At 38.7% G+C, this 20,116-nt stretch overlaps 1 protein-coding gene across 2 annotated transcripts in view; it reads left to right on the forward strand.

Moving 5' to 3' along the window:
• LOC148034766 (HNH endonuclease) overlaps window positions 1–19,915 on the forward strand; it is a 118,420-nt gene extending 98,505 nt beyond the window's left edge. The window contains exons 6-7 of one of the 2 annotated variants that reach the window (XM_087679740.1): window positions 19,241–19,324; window positions 19,408–19,901. In XM_087679740.1, the coding sequence (XP_087535866.1) occupies window positions 19,241–19,324; window positions 19,408–19,536 (213 nt within the window). In that variant the 3' untranslated portion in view covers window positions 19,537–19,901. Of the gene's footprint in view, window positions 1–19,240; window positions 19,325–19,407 lie in introns of both variants that reach the window. The other variant, XM_087679741.1, reaches the window with a different exon arrangement.
• Window positions 19,916–20,116: the final 201 nt, after the last annotated feature.

Consider the following 20,116-nt stretch of genomic DNA (forward strand, 5'->3'; position numbering starts at 1 on the left):
ATCCTCCAATGGAGTTACCTGCATGGTATTACCATGACCAAGCCTACTTCGAGCAAAGTAGAGCATATGCCATAACCTCAGATGAGGATGGAAAAAGTGTAATTGAAGAAGAATTTTCCTACATCAATCCTCACAGGGCAAAAAGATCCCCCACATCAATACTTAGAGCTCAAATGAATGCCCATCATCATCATCATCATTCTCCTAAACCCATTTCGTCTACCATAACTATACCACTTAATGCTACAAGCACAGTCTCAACTTCTAAGACTTATTATAACAACTTTTATAAGAAAATAGGAGTGCCTGAAAAGGTTGGATCTTTTCCTATATGGTCTATTGATGGAAAGACATCAGAAGAAATTAAATTATTGATCTACATGATGTATGCATATATCGGTCAAAAAATGGTCGAGAAACCATAGACAAACAGAATTGACATCCTCAACACCATGACCCATGGTTTTGTGGGAGGTCTTAAACACTGGTGAACATGAATTTATCCACAGGTAAAATTGGCCATAATACAAAATCTTAGCCCTATACAGATTTTCTTTGAATTGTTACTGGGAGAATTAGTGGGAAATAGGTTAGACGATGTACTGGAAGCTAGAGAAGGTTTCTTTAAATCAAAATTTTGTGATCCTAGAATGCACAAAGAATACTTAATATACATGAGAGATCTTTTGTATGAGGGATTAGGTGCCCATGATAACACCATGAAATAATACCTAGTTTGTTATTTCCCTGAACCAATTCCCTTCTATTGCAAACAAAAAATGAAGAATGAAAATCGAGATTTTATAGGCAGTGTTGGTTAGATTATTCAGACCATCAAGCAAACCATAAAGAAAGTCTGTCATCTCTAGAAGATGACACAATTGAACCAAAAGTTTCCTCAGTCTGTCTACAAGCAAGCTTACAAATTTGATGTCGATTTTGGATGCGACAAATGCAACTGTGACAACAGTCATAAATATGTTCACTCCAATCAGAGGTATCGGCACTCATCCAGGTATCACAGAAATTCTTCCCATTCAAGATCTTATTTCAATAGACAAGACAATAATAACAATCATAGGTGTTTAAGACATTCAAGGAAATCATATAGATACAAAAAAGGCAAGTCTCAGTACAAATCTGACAAATACAAGGATAATCCAAAAGAATCAAAGAAGAAAGACCTCAAATGCTTCATATGTGAAAGTTCTTCACATCTGGCAAATAAGTGCCCTAAAAAGGGGAAGGAGCAGAACAATTTTGCTAAAATAAACATGCACTATTATGATACTGACTCTGCAGAAGAATTCTCAGAATATCCTACTGGTACTGAGAGTTATTACTCATATGATGATACAACTGAAAGTCTGGAAGAATCAACTGCTACATCAACAACTGAGTTAGATATAGAATCAGAACCATACTCTTCAAATCATTCTTGGCATACACTAGAAGAATCCTCAGAAGAAGAAACTACATTAGATGTCACTGAAGTAACCAATGAAGACACTATCAATTCTACAAGTTTCCATCCCGTTAATGCTCATGAAACATATTTTCCAGGAGCAAGGACAGACAAATTCGTGCCTTCGGCTTCTACTTCCTACTTTAAGAATGATTTTCAAAGAAAGCAAAAGGAAAGCAAGTAAAGGTCAGTTCTACTGAATCAAGTGATTTTGATACATGAGATATTTCTTCATCTAAGCATAAAAAACATAAGAACAAGATTAGGCAATAATTCTTTGCTAATCCTTATGATCTACCAAAACCGGGAACTCTTGAACTAGAAACCAAAAAGTCAAGCTAATATGTTTTTGCCTCGCAAGCTGGAGAATATTCATCAGCCCAGAACTACCTCTTAACTTCTCTAGCCTCTCTTTCCAACTTCCAATACACAACATATGTAATGAAATGGTGAATGCTTTTCTTCAAATGCAACAGAAATTGCATTTGTTGTGTAAAGTATATAGAAGAATTCTTTCAAGCCAAAAAGAAATTGCCCAAGGTACTACAATAATACTTCGGGAGCTTAGTGCTACACCATCTACTTCTACAATACCAATGGCCCCTGTCAATAGGATAAGGCTATCTGAACCCAAAACATACAAGGTCAATGCATTGGATACAGGTGGACCCATTTCAATGGTATGCATCCAAATATGTTCCATTTTTCATTATTTGTAGATGCCTTGCTTAATACAGGATCCAGCCTGACCATAGCTCCATTTGAAGTCTTTCCAAAGAGTTGTATAAAAGCCACTACTCCAACTATAGTGGAGATGTGAAATAACAAGAAAATTACCCTTATACATGTTACCCAGGCCTATCTACATTCTGGAAAAGTAAAAGTGTCTATTGAAATATAATTAATGAGACAAATGAGGTATGACCTCCTTATAGCCACAGATATACTGTAACATCTTGTACCATACACTTTTTGGGCAGACCGTTTCGGCATTTCATATAAAGGCAAAAATGCGAAAATGCCCTTATTACCCAAAATTGGTAGAACAGTCTATTGAATAGCTGAAGCTACTAATCCTTCCAAGGCAAATTTTTAGGAACAATGGATAAAAATGGAAATGAAAAAATATGATGCAAAAATACAAAAAATGCATGACAAACTCAAGCAGTTTATGTATGAAGATCCTCTGGTTTACAAAGAGAAAAGAGACAAGTTTGCTATCTCCTTTCCAATCCAGCCAAATGTCGTCTCTACCAAAGCCATTCATCTTGGTATGAAAGATGAAGACCTGATGCTTTGCAAAGAAGAGATATAATTCCTCTTGGAAAAAGACTTAATTGAGCCAACCAATTCCCCATGGACTTGTCAGGTGTTTTACGTCAACAAGTATTCAGAACAAAAGAGAGGTAAGAAAAGGATGGTGATCAACTATAAACCACTAAATAAATATGTGATTGGACACGGTCATTCAATCCCTTTAAAGGATTTACTTTTAAAGAAAATCAAAAAGACAAATGTGTTTAGTAAATTTGATCTAAAATCTGGCTACTGGCAATTGCCTATCAAAGAAGAAGATAGATATAAGACTGCCTTTTGTGTCCCACAAGGATACTACCAATGGACCGTCCTCTCCTTCGGTATTAAGGTTGGCCGAACAAAATTCCAAGAATGGACAGACTCTGTGCTCGGCAAATTTTCTTTTTGGCTGACGTATATAGATGATATTTTGGTTTTTTCAGATACAATCCAAGATCACTCGGATCACCTCTCACAGTTTGCCAAATCAATTGAAGACACATGAATGGTTTTGACACTAATAAAATCAATTATGTTTCAGACTCCAATTGAGTTTTTGGAAATTGAGATAAATCAAGGACAAATTAAGCTGCAGGATCATGTTCTGAAGAAAATCCTTGATATGCTAGATACATTAGCTAGTGTTAAGAAACTACATCAATTTTTAGGTCTTGAATTGGATTAACTCTTCGACCCCCAATATTACGCTTTACACTAAAGAATTATATCCCTTATTAAGAAAAGATAATTTCCAATGGCAGAAATTTTACACACTGGCCATCCAAAACATTAAAAAATTAATTAACAATCTTCCACCTTTGAGGTTGCCAACTGGTCATCCCCTTATTCTTTGTACGGATACTTCAAATTCTAGATTGGGATCATGTCTCTGTGAAGAAGAATCTTCAGAATTACACCCATGCCGTTATGTCTCAGGCATATTCTCAAGTACACAGAAGAATTATCCCTCTTACCAAAGGGAAATACTGGCAATAATAAAGGCCATCAAAGCTTTTCGCTTCTTCATCGAATTTGTCTATTTCACAATCTGTACCGACTTGAAGCATGTTTCAGGCTACTTGACCAAAAAGGTGTCGAATGAAATCAGGAATAAAAGATTGCTTCGGTGGTTACTTTTCTTCGATGCTCTAGATGTCAGCTTCGAGCATGTGCCGGGAATCCAAAATACTGTGGCTGATCTCCTTTCTAGAAAACCACCTTAGAAAAGAAAAAAAATATTCTTGTTGTAGAATATTCCTATAATAAAAGTTTGATTGTAACAAAAGCCCAATATTTGTTACCGCCAAAAGGCATATAAATTCTCCACGTCATCCCGCACTCAGAAAGATACCATCTTATCTCCCTATGCGGGAAACTCTTTGCTTCTTGACTCAAGTCTATAAAAGCCACCCTTTGTAATCATTGTAACATAAGTGAATACAAGAGGAGCATTCACTCAGAGAGAGTCTTGTTTCCTTGTCTTTTGAAGCTTTCTGTGCATACCGTCTCAAGTTCATCGCCTCAAGTTTGGCTTCATTCATTCAGTGTTTCAAGTGCTTGTTCTGAAGAGAAGAGAAGAAGAAACTCTGATGAATGGAATGATGAAGATCTGAATCATGGAGTGAATGTGATACAAGGGAACAAGGGTGCCATAGCACAAGGAAGATGATGAAGACAGCCATGAACCACGAACTGCAATGTGAAGAGTACGTGAGAAAGCGATCAGAATATGCGTGTAGATCGAGATGTGTGCAGAAGTTGAGAGAGAGCAGTGAGTGCAAGTGAAGAGTCGAGTGATAGGTGTATTAGTGTGGTACACACAAAGAATAAAAGAATGTATTTATACTTAGGGTACGGTACACTTACACCTGCAAGGGTGTTATCACATGTGTAAGGTTTTATACACTTGGGAGATCGTAAGGGCCTTTACACCCAACAACCTCCCAGTTAAAGGTCCTTAGCGAACCTTTAACCAACTTCCACTTGTCAAATGCAATGCTCATGTTGAGCCTTTGCAAGACTTTTAGTGAGAATATCTGCAGGGTTATCTTGTGTTTTGATCTTAGTCGGTGTGACTAGACCATCATCCAGAACCTATTTGATAAAATGATACTGCACATCAATATGTTTGGTATGTGCATGAAACTTGGCATTCTTAGCCAGGCATACAACACTTTGGCCATCACATCGAAGTAGAGGTGTTTTGGTGGGCAGCCCAAAATCCTTGAACAAACGACCAAGCCAAATAGCTTCTTTCGAAGCTTCAATGGCTGAAATATATTCAACCTGAGTGGTAGAAAGTGCTACTATCTTTTGCAATTTAGAGCACCAAGAAATTTCCCCACCAGTCAAGGCAAATATGTACCCGCTTGTAGACTTGCGAGTATCCAAGTCACCTGCCATGTCTGCATCATAATACCCCTACATATCTAATGTACCCTTTCCATAGCAAATACATTTTCTTTGTGTGCCCTTAAGGTACCGTAAGATGCATTTCACTGCTTCCCAATATTCTTTGCCAAGATTTGACATAAACTTGCTCACAACTTCCATTGCATGAGCAATATCAGGTCTAGTGACAACCATAGCATACATGCGTGAACCACAAGCTGAAGCATAAGGGACACCCTTCATAGAGCTGACTGCCTTATCATCTTTTGAGCAATCTGCTTTGCTAAGCTTAAGATATGGTAGTAATGGAATACCAAGTGGCTTAGCATCAGCCATAGAAAAACGAACAAGTACTTTGTCAATGTACTTTTCTTGTGAGAGAAACAAGAGCTACTGCTCTCTATCTACCATCACAGGCATGCCTAAATTGTGTTCAGTTGCACCCAAGTTCTTTTTGGAAAAGGTTGAATTCAACTGTCTTTTCAATGCATTAACCTAGCTTTTATGCTTACCAGCAATAAGCATATCATCCAGATAAAGCACATGTATAATAAGGCTTTCATCATCAGCCTTTTTGATATATAAGTAGTGATCTACATTGCTTCTTTTAAACACATGTGAGAGCGTGAAGGCATCGAACTTTTTATACCACTGTCCGGAAGCTTGTTTCAAACCATACAAGCTTATCTTAAGCTTACACACCAAGTGCTCCTTTCGTGGTATAACAAAGCCTTCTGGTTGCTTCATGTACAACTCTTCTTCCAAATCACCATGCAAGAATGCAGTTCTAACATCCATCTGATTAAGTTCAAGATCCATAGATGCTACGATAGCAAACAATACCCGAAGAATGGTCATTTTGACAACAGGTGAAGGCTTTTTGGAAGTCAATTCCCTCTTTCTGTGTATAGTCCTTAGCCACAAGCGTGGCTTTGTATTTGGGTTTGCCATCCACACACTTGATTTTATAGATCCATTTGTTAGGAATAGCCTTTCTATCTTTGTGTAATGGAACCAAATCCCAAGTATCATTTTGATACAATGATTTCATTTCTTCTTGCATAGCTAGCTTCCACTTTTTCTTTAACTCACGTGATAATGCCTCTTTATATGTAAGAGGCTCACCTTCGTCTGTGAGCAAAAGGCAGTCCAAAGAGGGATCAAACCTTTCTATAAGTCTCTTGACACGAGTAGATCTTCTTACCCAAAGGTCTGTGTTATCAGGCAATGTATCCACATCCAAAGGAATGTCAATGACCTCATTATTTGACTGTTGAACTGCATGTTCAGGTTGCTGTAATACATTTTCAGGCTGCTGTAATTCATTTTCAGCATGATAATTTTGTTGTCCAAGCTGGGTTTAAGTATCCCTATGCCACCCATTTTTATCAGGCTCAATGATAATACACTGATTATCATAACCAGCATCAAATGGAGCTGAATTTTCAGTGGGCTGATGGCTGTTCAAGTGGCTGATCATATTGAAATTTCACTTTCTTTTTGTCCAAGTCATTAGATGTGACATTTTTCAATAGCTTTGACACATTAAATACCACATCCCGGCTGCGTAGCACCTTTTTCATGCTTGGAACCCAAACTCTATAGCCCATTTCACCTTCATCTCCATAATCCATGAAGATGCCTCTATGGGATTTCATGTCAAGTTTGGTTCTGCTATCAATAGGTACATGTACATAGCATTCGCAGAACCAAAGACCCTTAAGTGGTTATATGAAGCAGGTTTGCCAGACCAAACCTCTTCAAGGATGCCACTTTCAAGTGCATGATGTGGAGATTGGTTGCAAATATGCATTGCAATTTTAAGTGCCTCTCCCCAAAACGACTGCAAGAGATTAGGTGTGGACGGCATGCACCGAATCTTCTCACATAACATGCGGTTCATTCGCTGAGCCACACCATTAGATGACGGATTATAAGGAGCTGTAAGCTCTTGTTTAATCCCATTGACATCATAAAACTTATTGAATTCTTTAGATACATACTTTCTCTTGTTGTTTGTTCTTATGCATTTTAATTTCAAATCCTTTTGAGTACTCACAAATGCATAAAAACTTTTAAAAGCGTCCCATGCCTTGCTTTTCTGCTTAAGCAAGTAAACCCATAGCTTTCTAGGATTGTCATCAATAAAAGACACAAAATAAGGAAAAACACAATGAGTTTTTATTGGCATGGTGCATACATCAGAATGGACTAAATCCAAGATACATGGCTTCCTACAGACTCCATGAGAGTATGAACTCTTTACATGTTTTCCCAAAATACAGTCATCGCAAAAGTCAAGCTTTGAGTTTTTGACATGAACTCTTCCAAGTGATGAAAGTGCCTGCAACCCTTTTGGCTCATGTGTCCAAGACGCTTGTGCCATAGCTCCATGTGTGACTGCACTTCAACAACTTCAACAAACTTTCCAAGAATTCCTACTCCAATAAAAGATTGCAATAAAATGCTGAATACTCGCAGCCAATGGCAAGGTTGGTGAATGTAACAACAAGTACACACACTTGTACTTCCAAGGTGTCCAAGAAGCAGATGTTTTGCTGCAATTTCAGTCTCAAGTACTGATTACAGCATATACGCAAATCAAATCTGATACATTTGCATCAATGATAGCTCCCACTTTAGTAATACATCACCATAATACGTAGATGCAATAACTCAAGTGCTGTATGTACCACTGTTTCACTGCATAATGAGAATTCAGCAATACATATACCAAGAGAAGCTGCCGTTTTAGTACATTTGAAACATCCGAAGTTCAAATTTCTCCCACTTAGTAGTGAATTCTGTTGTAATTTCATTGTCAAAGCTCAAATCGGCTCAGAATGCATTAGCGATGCGAGAAGGCCTAAAATTTTTGTAGTGAATCTGCCCCATTGCATCAATACATCCTCCTAAGTATCAAAGATGAGCAAATGTTGCAGAAATTTCACAAATTCTGCAAAACCCCCAAGTTTGGGGTCCAATTGTGCACAAATTTCAATGCAATTGGCTCAACTGAGCAACATTTCACTTATACATGGAAAGCCCCAAAATTGTAAGGCATGTGCACCCAATTTTTGCAATTTCTGGGTCAAATGGTCACTATTATATACGTCCAACATCAAATCTAGGAAAAGCCCCAAATTTTGAGACGTAAATTCGCACAGATTTGAACCTTTTGCTTGCATGTGCGAACATCCGGTAAATAAAATAGAAGAAAAACTTGTAGAATAATAGAAAAGAGGAAAAACGAGTGCATGTCGTGACGTCGACTAGGCCTCGTCAATTGCAAGACCTTCGTGTGTCGTTTGCTGGGTTGGGCTTGCCCATCAGTTTCGTTAGCTGTCACCGAGTCCTGTACCTATTACTTGTTGAATACGACACCCGCTGTTGACTCGACTTACCTACAACGGGCCTGTCAGCGTGTCGCCTAATTTCTTGGCTATTTAATGCGCTAAGCTGCTCATGATAGCTATTGTATACAGAAACTGTCCCGCTTGCCCGTCACCAGCATAAACTGTCACGTCTGCAATCATTGCCTGCTGGTCACGATGGTCATGACTGCAATGACTATTGAACACAACTGTCAGCATCGATTCTCATACTTTGATACCGGTTTGAAGAGTGCGTGAGGAAGCGATCAGAATATGCGCGTAGATCGAGGTGTATGCAATAGTTGAGAGAGAGTAGTGAGTGAGAGTGAAGAGTCGAGGGATAGGTGTGTACCAGTGTGGTACACACAAAGAATTAAAGAATGTATTTATACTTAGGGTACATAAGCATAAAACTGAAATACACACTCCACCTTATTAATCTTGGATAGTAGACACCCTGTTGGCCCCAAAACTGACACCCCTTTAGGTATAGAGCTGGCTTGCTCCTTGAATCTCCTTGAAATTCTTTAATTTCAATTGCTAAAATTCAAGTCCTAAGCCCTCGATTTTGAGCATGCATCTTGAGGTGGTTATCAAACCCTAATTTGTGTTGTAAATAAGGGTTTATAGTAGAGATTTTCCAATATCTATACTCTGATGACTCAAATGGCTGCATTTTACTGAGATAACATGAGAGATGGTTGTAGGATGAGAGAATGCTATAGAGAGAGAAATTTTAGAGTTTCATTGCGAGAAAGGTTGACTGCCCTTCTCAAATAGCCATGAAGTTGTCATCTACAGCTTAGGACCATTGAAAAGGTTGTTGCACCCTCTTGTATGTTGTCACTTGCACTAGAAGGGCCTTGGGCTACTATCACTTGCACCTGGAGGGCTCCAAACTTCTATTGCCTATTGTAGGATTGGTCCTTGGTGGCTTGCAAATCATATCAATAGTATGTTCTTGTTCTCTAATAGCCTCCTTTTCTCTCACAATGGTTGGAATGGACTTCCATCAGTTCGAAAAACGTTTTTTCCACTTGCATGGCCAAGTTTTGCTAAGTGGTAGCCTTATAATCTCATTTTCAAGCATTATCTAGCTTATTAAATTAATTTTCAAAATACTAATTTAAAAAATGAATTTAATAAATATTCTAGTGCTTAGAAAAATAATTTTACCAAGCCAATAATTAAATTGGCTAGGATAATTTGCCTTCCAAGTATCCTTGAGTAGTTATTAGCCCTTAGATTGGCATTAATTAATTAATTAATGCATAGTCTCTAATGTCACCACCGACATTAGTGGCCAATAAATTTGTCTAGGCCAAAATTTGACATGAAGTATTACCTAGTACCTATCAGACATAACTTACTATAATTTTTGCCTTTGGCATAAACTAGTATTTTGGGGTTCTAGGTCCCACACTATGAAATAATTAACTTGCACCGCACTTGTGTAAGTCACATTAGCACATTTGATTAACTTTTAATCAAATGCTAAGCAAAGCAATAAATTTTCATATCCTTGTGATAGGTGCCAATGCCTATATAACCGGTGACTCACTGTTATATCTCTACCGTCTCTTGTCTTGGTTTATAGGTTCTATTTCTCAAGTGTCTCTTTCGTGAGTTCTTTTGTAGTGTTCATCTTTCTTTGCAAGCTCTTTTCTCTCATGTTTTGTAGCTTATTATAGCAAATTCTCACGCTTTTAGCATTGCATCCAATCATAAAATGGTATCAGGCATTTGTATTAGGTCTTGTGGTGCTGTCTTTTGCTATTGCAGGTTTGCTTGCGGATTTGTCCATTGTGATTTATGCTTATTGATATAACCTTTTAACAAATCCAAAAAGAGTCGGATTCATCACCTTCATATGGATGTTAGTTTGAAGATGAAAAGATGAACATAACTTTAAAGTGGTTTTGAAGTTCTCAAATGATGGAATAATTTGGATGACAATCTTATTGCCAAATTGTTGTAAAATTGACATCTTTATCGTAAGTATTTATCATTGCTTGGAAATTTTGGAGTGACCATAATAGTTACAGTCCAAGCCTCTGAGGCCATCTAGAAAGTTCATCAACAAATATATTATTATTTTTCTTGGGAGTACATAAGATCTGAAAATGAAACATGGACAATAATTTTTTTCCATATTGCATTTTTTCTTAAAAATGCTTTGAGTCTTAAAATACTTCAAGCTTTGATTTTTGGTTTTTACAATAAATTCATTGACTAAAAGATAATGCTTTCATATCTGTAAAGCATGAATCTCATCTAATGGCTTTTTTATTTGAAAGTTTACACCTTAGAATTGAGTTACATTGAAAGTTTTGCCCAATAAACAACTCACTTAGGGCAGTTGGGTTATTAAACAGGCTGCCGTGCGGCGTGAGCTAAAGTCCCGTCCAATTAGTCACTTATGATTAATGATCAAGTCATTAATTAGTGAAACCAGCCTTCCTTCTCGGATAGGGTGATAATTCATGATCAAAGGTTGGTGAGAGCAATTTAGAACATAGGAATTGGAGCGAATCTAGTCCATTGCTGATCTATGACAACCATGTTGATTGCACAAATGGGCCTCAAGTGGCTCGTGGAATGACTCTTCTTCTATATGAAAGAAATACCATAAGGGGCGCTTGCGTTGAGGGCCAATCTAGTGTTGTCTATTGTGCAAGAGCGCTCTAGCTCTCGGGTTTTTTTGTCATTTATTTTCTTTGCTGAGTGGAATAGTGTGCGTGTTGTAAATTTATGTTCACTACCCTATAGATTAGACTTATAGGTTGGTTGAACCTTCGTTGCAGAGACAATTCCATTACATATTTCCATTTCTTTTGAAATGAATAGGAAGTATTGGGCCTTGTATCATGTGAAGAAAGGGCATCCACGACTTTGAGGCTGCATGATTGTATTTCATCCTTGGCCACCGCGTTTGGGCTAAGCTAGTCAAATGTAGGGCTGTAAACTTAATCTTTTCTTCTTCTTTATCATTTTTACAAATGTACAAGATTTGGAATGGATAGATAAATGTGAGAAGATCAGGATTATGTGAACTATCATACACATTGAATTTGATTTTCTTTTCAAGCTCAAATAGTGATTTGGTCTCCTTTTTATGCCTTCGTTTGTGCTCGGATCTTGAGGCTGAAGATGATGAAGTGGTTGATCGGGATGAAGATGGAGGCAAGGGTGGAGAATGCTGATGAATTTGTCGATGATGGATGTTACACTAATAAGGTAATTTATGGGAGACATGCGCGAGGGATGACCGTCCGGGGGCCTTGGGCACTCGAACGGGGTCAAGGGGAGCCTAGAGAGTAAGAGAGTCTAAGAATAGTAGCACTCACCTGAAGGGGATGGCTGGTAGAGGAAACGGGGAGAGAGGAGCCAGCACTCATCTAGGGGAGGTTGGGAGGTGAAGGAAGGAATCACTCGTGCCATTGATTCACGAACACATTGACCGTCGTCAGGGATTTGGCTAATACTCGTCATACAAGTATCAGAGCCGAAGAGCTGACGGATCCTATTCTCATGAAGAGCTGACGGGTCTAGTCCTCACGAAGAGCCGTGGGTCTTGTCCTCACGAAGACCCGCTGGGTCCTGTCTTCACCGGGTCACATCAAGTAGCCGTTTCACGAGATTGGCAGCCAGGACACGTCAGTCATAATTTTTTGTGTCAACGATGGTGATCACGACGGACGGGGGCAAAACAGATTACACTTATTGTCAATATTTTTGTGGGCAATTACTATGGGACTAAGTCCCGCCTTAATATTTAATCTTTTTGGTTCACAGCCTGTGTTCCCACGTGACCTGATAGGAGGTGATTAATTACACCCATACCCAGCACTCCTGCCAACAGGCCGTGTTCCCAGCTGCCTCGTTCTTCCCGCCATCTCTACTTTACAGAGATCATTGACTTTTGTTTTATTGTAATTAGGGAAGTACCCCAACTTTGTACGCAAATTTCTTATATTTGCTTTCCAATTCCAGTGTATTAATGGAGGGGAAAGGGAGAGAGGGGGTAATCGAAGGCTCTAGTTCTGAGGACCACCCTATGCTAGATCCCCATGAAACGGAAATACAAGAAGAACAATGGGAAGAATTTTTTGCCACACGAGAACAAATTGACGATCTAACTGCTTGTGTGCAAGCACAGGGGGTTCAAATGGAATTTCTAACTCAAACACTCACCGAAATAAAATCTCAATTAACCTTATTACTAGAAAGGGATAAAAATAAGCTAGAAATCTCGGATATTCCATCTTCATCGAAAGATTTAGATGTGACTATGCGAGATCCTAGGGAACCCCACCAAAAGCTGAGGGATAACCTAGTGTTAAAAGATATGAAACCCCCTCAATTTCACGGGGAGGAAAAAGACAGAAATAAATACACTATCTTTAATTTTCTCCAAAAATGGGAGGATTTGCACAAACTTAAAAATACTCCACCACATCTCCAAGCGCTAGAGTCCAGTTTAACTTTGGGACCAAAGGCATATAAATGGTGGCGAACTTTAAAGGAGGCAAATAAAATACCTGAAACTTGGACTCAATTTAAATCGGTCTTTTTGAAAGAATTCCTTTTTGAAAATAAAATGGAAAGAAATTGGGAAGATTGGGATTATGTCAGACAAAAGGGAAGATCCTTGCTGACATATCTGGAGGAATATCGTGAGATAATCCTCAAATTGGAAGGAATAGATGAATTTCAAAAGACAAGAGGATTCATTAGGGGACTAGATAAGGCCTGTAAAAAGGAAGTGAAAAGGAGTTCACCTAAGACGCTTGAAGAAGCAATTAAATTTGCATTAATCAATAAAGATAGTACGCGTCCAGGTACACTCACTAGTCTCATTGATACGGAGCCCAAGACTAAGGAATTGAAAACCTCAAAATTTGTAGACAAATTTAAAAGGAAAATGCCATTTCTTAAGGGCAAGAAACAACCCTTTGAAAAGAAACAATATGTAATGCCAAAGTTAAGTCAAGATGACTTTGGTAAGGCCAAAAAAGAAAGGCTGTGTTTCAATTGCCTATCCCCTAACCGTGCTGCCTGGAATTGCCCTCAAAGGAAAAAGGGGGAAGATAAAGGAAAGGATAAGGACAAGGGCAAGGAAAAAGAAAAACAAATCCATGTAGTGCAGATTCTGGAATTAAAAGGGCATGAAAGGTATAAATCTTTAGAGGTCTTGCACAAGGATGTACAACACAAGTGTTGTATGCCAACTTCTATGTGGCAGTCTACCTTTGGGCCACATGATTTAGTTAGAGTACATGGATTGATAGCTGGAAAGAGGGTTAGAGTCATGATTGATGACTCTGCTACCCACAATTTCATAAATTATGCACTTGTCAAAAAATTGAAACTTCCCCAACAAAAGAGTGGGCATCAATATGTTGTTCGTATGATGCAAGGTAAGGATAATAAAATATGGGATACAGTGGTATCCAATTTGGAAATTGAGATCCAAGGATATAAGGATAAACTTGATTTCCAAATTATGAATATGGAAAGAGCTGATATTGCTTTAGGGAGGGAGTGGCTATGGGGATTGAAACCATTCTTAAAACGTAGTTATCATCATAATACACTGGAATTTGAAAGGGATGGTAAGACTTTTGTGATTCAAGGCGAACATGAAGTATGTGATAACCCTTTGTTGTGTTCCACTAAAGTTCAGAAGTTGATAAAGAAGGAAGCTTGTGAGGTATATATGTTATGGTCTCTTCCTATATAAAACACTTTTACTTTTTGTAATATAAAGCAACAATTTTCTTATGTTTGTGAGTTGAATGTAAGTAATGAATTAAGTGATTTGTTAGATGAATTTAAAGATGTGTTTCCTTTTGATTTACCAAGTGGCCTTTCACCAGATAGGGGTGATATAAATCACCCAATTGACACAGATAGGGATACACACCCTATTTCTAAACCACCTTATAAGTTAAGTGAAACACAGCATCAAGAAGTTGAAAGACAAATTAAGGATTACCTTGATAAAGGGTTTATACAACCCAGCAATTCACCTTGGGCTTCGTCAATTTTATTGGTAAAGAAAAAAGACGGTTCTATGCGACTTTGTGTTGATTATAGAGCACTTAATAAGATAACGGTGAAGAATAAATTTCCTATGCCCAGAATGGAAGATCTTTTTGATCAATTACAAGGGGCAAAATTCTTCACAAAAATAGACTTAAGATCAGGCTATCACCAAGTAAGAATTAAGGCACAGGATGTTCCTAAGACAGCATTTCGTACTAGATATGGGCATTATGATTTCTTGGTGATGCCTTTTGGCCTCACTAATGCATCAGCTACCTTTATGAAGCTGATGAATAGTCTGTTACGGCCCTATCTAGGATATTTTGTAGTAGCCTTCTTGGATGATATCTTGATCTTTAGTAGATCAAAAGAAGAACATTTGGAACACTTATGACTAGTATTCCAATTGTTAAGAACACATTCCCTTTATGCGAAGAAAACTAAATGTGAATTCTTCGCAACAAGAGGTCAAATATTTGGGGCATATTATCTCGAAAGAGGGAATCAAGATGGATCTAGAAAAAGTAAGGGCAATTATTGAATGGCCATCTCCATGGAACCTGGAAGAGCGATCTTCCTAGGATTATCTGGATTTTATCGTAGATTCATTCGAGATTATGCCAAAATAGCTGTTCCAATGACAGACCAACTTAAAGGGAAAGGGAAGAGCTTTAATTGGGGAACAGACCAAAATTAAAGTTTTCAAAAACTTAAGGTAGCTATTGCTACAGCTCCAGTGCTATTAATTGTGGATCCCAATAAACCATTTGTGGTTGAAGCCTATGCCAGTGATAAGGCGATAGGTGCGGTCTTATTACAAGAAGGTCAACTAGTTGCTTTTGAAAGCAAGAAATTAGACCGTGCAAAACGGAATTATTCTGTTTATGAGAGAGAGTTGTATGCAATAGTACATGCAATGAAAAAATGCAGGCACTATCTGTACGGTGCCAAACTTTTGATCTTGTCGGATCATGAAAGCATTAAGTGGCTTAATGACCAACCGGATCTACAAGGGCGTAAAGCCAGATGGGCCGAACTCCTTCAAGAGTTCGACTACGAAATAAGGTATAGAAAGGGGAAGCACAATATAGTGGTTGATGCACTTAGTAGAATATCCATAAATGAATTGAGTTTTACTCAGTTCACTTCTGATTTACTTAAATGCCAGGTTGATCCGGCATATTCCAACATATGGGAAGCAATAAATAATGGGGATCCAAATGGAAGAGCCTCCACAGAGGAAGGAATATCTGAGGATGTTCATCAAGGAAATGGAGCATCAGGGGTTGCTCAAATGAGATTCAAGTGGAAGAATTTTACCATTGATAATGGTTATTTACTCTACAAGGGTAGGGTATGTGTCTCGAAAGATGAAGAAATAAGGTGCCAGATACTATTTGAGTGTCATGATACCCCTAGCGCGGGACATCCAGGAGTTAATAAGACTTATAGTCTTATTAAAAGGGAGTTCTATTGGCCTGGAATGAATAAGGACGTCCTTGACTATGTGGTCAAATGTAATAAATGCTAGGTTAATAAAGCTAAAAGATTGAAAATGGGAGGACTTCTCCACCCATTAGAGATTCCTTCGGGAAAATGGAAGAGTATCTCCATGGACTTTATTGTTGCGTTACCCAGAACATAGAGGGGGCACGACTTTGTGTGGGTGATTGTGGATAGGCTAACCAAAATGGCTAGGTTTATTCCAACTTCAACTGATGTTAAAAGGCCAGAATTGGCTAGATTGTTCGTAGAGAACATATACCGATTGTATGGCCTTTCGGCAAATATAATTTCTGATCGGGATAGAAAATTTGATAGTCAAATTTGGTGTGTTGTATTTAGGAAGTTGGATACTAAACTTAGCATAAGTACGGTGGACCATCCGCAAATTGATGGGCAAACTGAAAGGGTTAACCAAATCCTTGAAGGTATGCTCAGGGCATATGTAAGTAAAAGGCAAACTAATTGGGAAGAGTATCCACTGATAGCAGAGTTTGCATATAATAGTGCCAAGCACTCTTCCACTGGATATAGTCCATTTATGTTAATGTATGTGTTTCAGCCCAAAGCTCCTCATGCAGTAGGATTGCATAAGGAAAAGGTTCAGGCAGCCAAGGACTTTTTGGAGGATATGAATAGTATGTTAAAATTTGCTCAAGAAAATATTAAGAAAGCTCAAAATCGAGCTAGAGCTTATGCAGATCCTCACCGAAGAGACATCTCCTTTGAAGAAGGAGAATTGGTCTATCTTAAGGTGCTTGAACAAACTAAAACCATGAAAACGGGACGATGTCCAAAGCTTTCACCCAGGTATTGTAGTCCTTTCACAATACTTAAAAGGGTGGGAGGATAGGCTTACAAGCTCCAACTACTTGCTGGTAGTAAAACACATCCAGTTTTTCATGTAAGTAAGCTAAGGAAGAAGCTGGGTGATTTGAATAATCTAATCTTAAATGATAACATTGAGGGGCTATTAGATGACCAATCTAATCCACATGAACCAGAAACAATATTAAATGTTCGTAACAGACGAACAAGAAATACTATTTATCAAGAATATTTGGTCAAATGGAAAGATTGTTAAGAAGAAAGCTCAACATGGGAGCGAGTAAGTACCCTAAGGAAAATGTTTCCCAATTTACAGTTGTACCTTCCAAGTATCGTTTTCAAGGACGAAACCGATTCTTAAGGGGAAGGAAATGTTACATTAATAAGGTAATTTATGGAAGACAGGTGCGAGGGATGACCGTCTGGGGGCCTTGGGCACCCGAATGGGGTCAAGGGGAGCCTAGAGAGTAAGAGAGTCTAAGAATAATAGGACTCACCTGAAGCGGATGGCTAGCAGAGGAAACGGGGAGAGAGGAGCCAGCACTCATCTAGGCGAGGTTGGGAGGTGAAGGAAGGAATCACTCGTGCCATTGATTCACGAACACATTGACCGTCGTCAGGGGTTTGGGTAATACTCGTCATACTGGAATATTCCACGAGAAGGATATGATTCTTTGTCACATGATGAGGGTCAGCTGAAAAAGACATGCGATGACTTTGAAGCAGAGGATGGGCTTTGGCACAATCTCTTTCTTTGTAATGAAGTAGAATTGAAGATGAAGTGGGTGATTGGGATGAAGAAGGGTGGAGAATGTTGATAACTTTGTTGATGATGGAATATTCCATGATAAGGGTGTGACTCTTGTTACATGATGAGGGTCAGTTGGAGAAGGCACTCGATGACTTTAAAGAAGAGGATGGGCTTTGGCATGAGCTCTTTCTTTGTTGTGAAGTAGAACGGATCCTTTTATTTGTTACACTTTGCTTGTTGGAAGTAGTGGGGCCCGTTGATTGGCTCATTTTGTTGCTATGGCTTTGTGTCTTGGCAACAGATGGGCTTCTTTTCTTGGGTTCTTTAGGCTTCTTGACTCTTTCTAGTTTGAGAAGTTGCTCTCAAATATGTTAATTCTCCTCTCTAAGGCTTTGGATGGCTTGAAGGAAAGCACTTGACTCTTCCATTGAAATTTGAAACTCTAAGCAAAGTATGCTCAAGAAATCAATGCAAGAGGTGGAAATAGGTTGTAAGCATTACTTTTGGTTGCATTGTCCCAAGCATGGCTCCCAGATTATTTGGATTGTAGCTCAGCTTGGTGCAGCATCAGTTGGTGGTCAGTCCACTGGCTCCCCTTGGGACTAGTATGGCAGGGCCTGAGTTCTGGACCGAGCCTTTGGTATATCAGATGTAGAGGCTAATCCATGACCTGCTCCTGGCAGATTTTTGATCAGTTCAGAGAGTGACGAGGTGTGGGTTATACAGGCCAACGTTTTACTTGGCAGATATGGTGTGGAAGCTGACTGCGAGTCTTGGAAGGAGAGTGTTGTCTGCAGCCATCGCCCTTGCATCCATGTTAAGAGTTTTGTTCCTTCTCTCAGAAGCGGAGTAGGAGGGCAGTGCAGCTAATCTTCTCAGAGTCAGCAGCAGAGATATGAGAATTTCTTTCTATGTTGGGGTCCCTAGCAGTTATTTTGAGTGCAAGATAGGGCCATAAATGGTTCATGTCTCCCTGGTATGGTCTTATCATGTCCAGCCATCAGGTCTGTACTGTTCCGAAATATACAACCAGATGTTTTTTTTTTTTTCCACGTACTGACATATGAGTATTTTCTTTGCCAAATAAAAATGAGCTTTTGCAAATATACTGTTAATGATTCGCTGGTTACCCATGCATAGGGCTGAATATCGTTGGAGTTTCACGAGTGAATTCTAGCTCATTTGCTAGCGTAACTATGCTCAAACTGATGCACCACACAATGTCTAATTTTGTATTTCCTTTGACAAATGAAAAATGAAATTTTTGCAAATTTACTGTAGTATGATGCTATGGGTAGGGTGAGCTCAATACATATTCTGATCATGAGAGTTGGAGTTTTGCAGGGGAATTCTAGCTGACTTGTTAGTGAATAAGAATTGTGTTCAAAGTGATGTATCAAGTGAATGACTGAAAATAATTTGTATAACTATTGTAATCCTCAAGGTTACTGCATTCAATAATAACCATTGTTGAGAAAATATGGAATTAACAAAGGCTGCCATAAGGCATATTTTGTTGGGCCTGTTACTAAGTAGTTATAATGCTGCAAAGTGGCTTTAATTTGGCCATGCATTGTGGATTAGGTGACAGCATGCTCTAAGTGTAATACCAAAAAAGGAGACAAAACATTAGAAGAAGCCAACATGCAGTTGGTCAAAGTGCCAAAAGTGAGTCTTAGATTAGTTTTGACTTTTAGTCCAATTGCTCTAATTTTCATAAACAGTGATAAGAGGTTGACATAACTCAACAGGAACCAAAAGCTCTAGATACGAGAGAGCTATCAGCTGTGGCATTTAGGGTCTTTCGCAGCTCAAAGTCGTTCCCTACAAAGTGGATGGACTACTTACCAAAGCAGTTCAAGCTTCCTGAGGCTCCTTAATCTGTTTCACTGTACTTGATATTTGGAGAAGACAAAAGATTGTCATGCTCCGGTCACAGGACCAGTAAAATATGTAACAATGTTTTTGTACAGCTACACTCTTTTGAAACAAATTTGTACAGAACTCTTTTGTGATTCTTTAACCCGGAGGCAGCTAGCCTTTGTAGTGGCTGCCCTGCTGCTACCAACTGTAAATTTGGGTTGACTGCTGTAATGTTTATCAACTACAGGTGAAAAAGCACACTACTAATTTGTTGACTCTGTGTTGTACTTAAGATGTCTGGAGGGGGTGAATGGATATAGGAACTAGATAAAACATGGAGTCCCTCTGATCCAACTTAAAAAAAGCCTCCCTGCTGCCAGAATCATCCCAATGTCTGATTTGAGTTATTTCTGATTGGGCTTCATCCCAGTTCCTGACCATTTGAGTTATTTGTGATTGGGTTTCATCCCAATTTGTGCACCCCGAATTTAATAAGAAACAAAGTGTGACAAGCAATGACGAGAAGCAACATCATATGAGAAACCGAGGGAAATGAAGTATAAATCTTGCACTTCATATTTAACTAGGAGGCCTTTT

The sequence above is a fragment of the Lygodium microphyllum genome, chromosome 6, assembly GCF_053477565.2.
Source record: "Lygodium microphyllum isolate KBCC chromosome 6, Lygodium_microphyllum_v1.1.10, whole genome shotgun sequence".
Taxonomy (NCBI): Eukaryota; Viridiplantae; Streptophyta; class Polypodiopsida; order Schizaeales; family Lygodiaceae; genus Lygodium; species Lygodium microphyllum.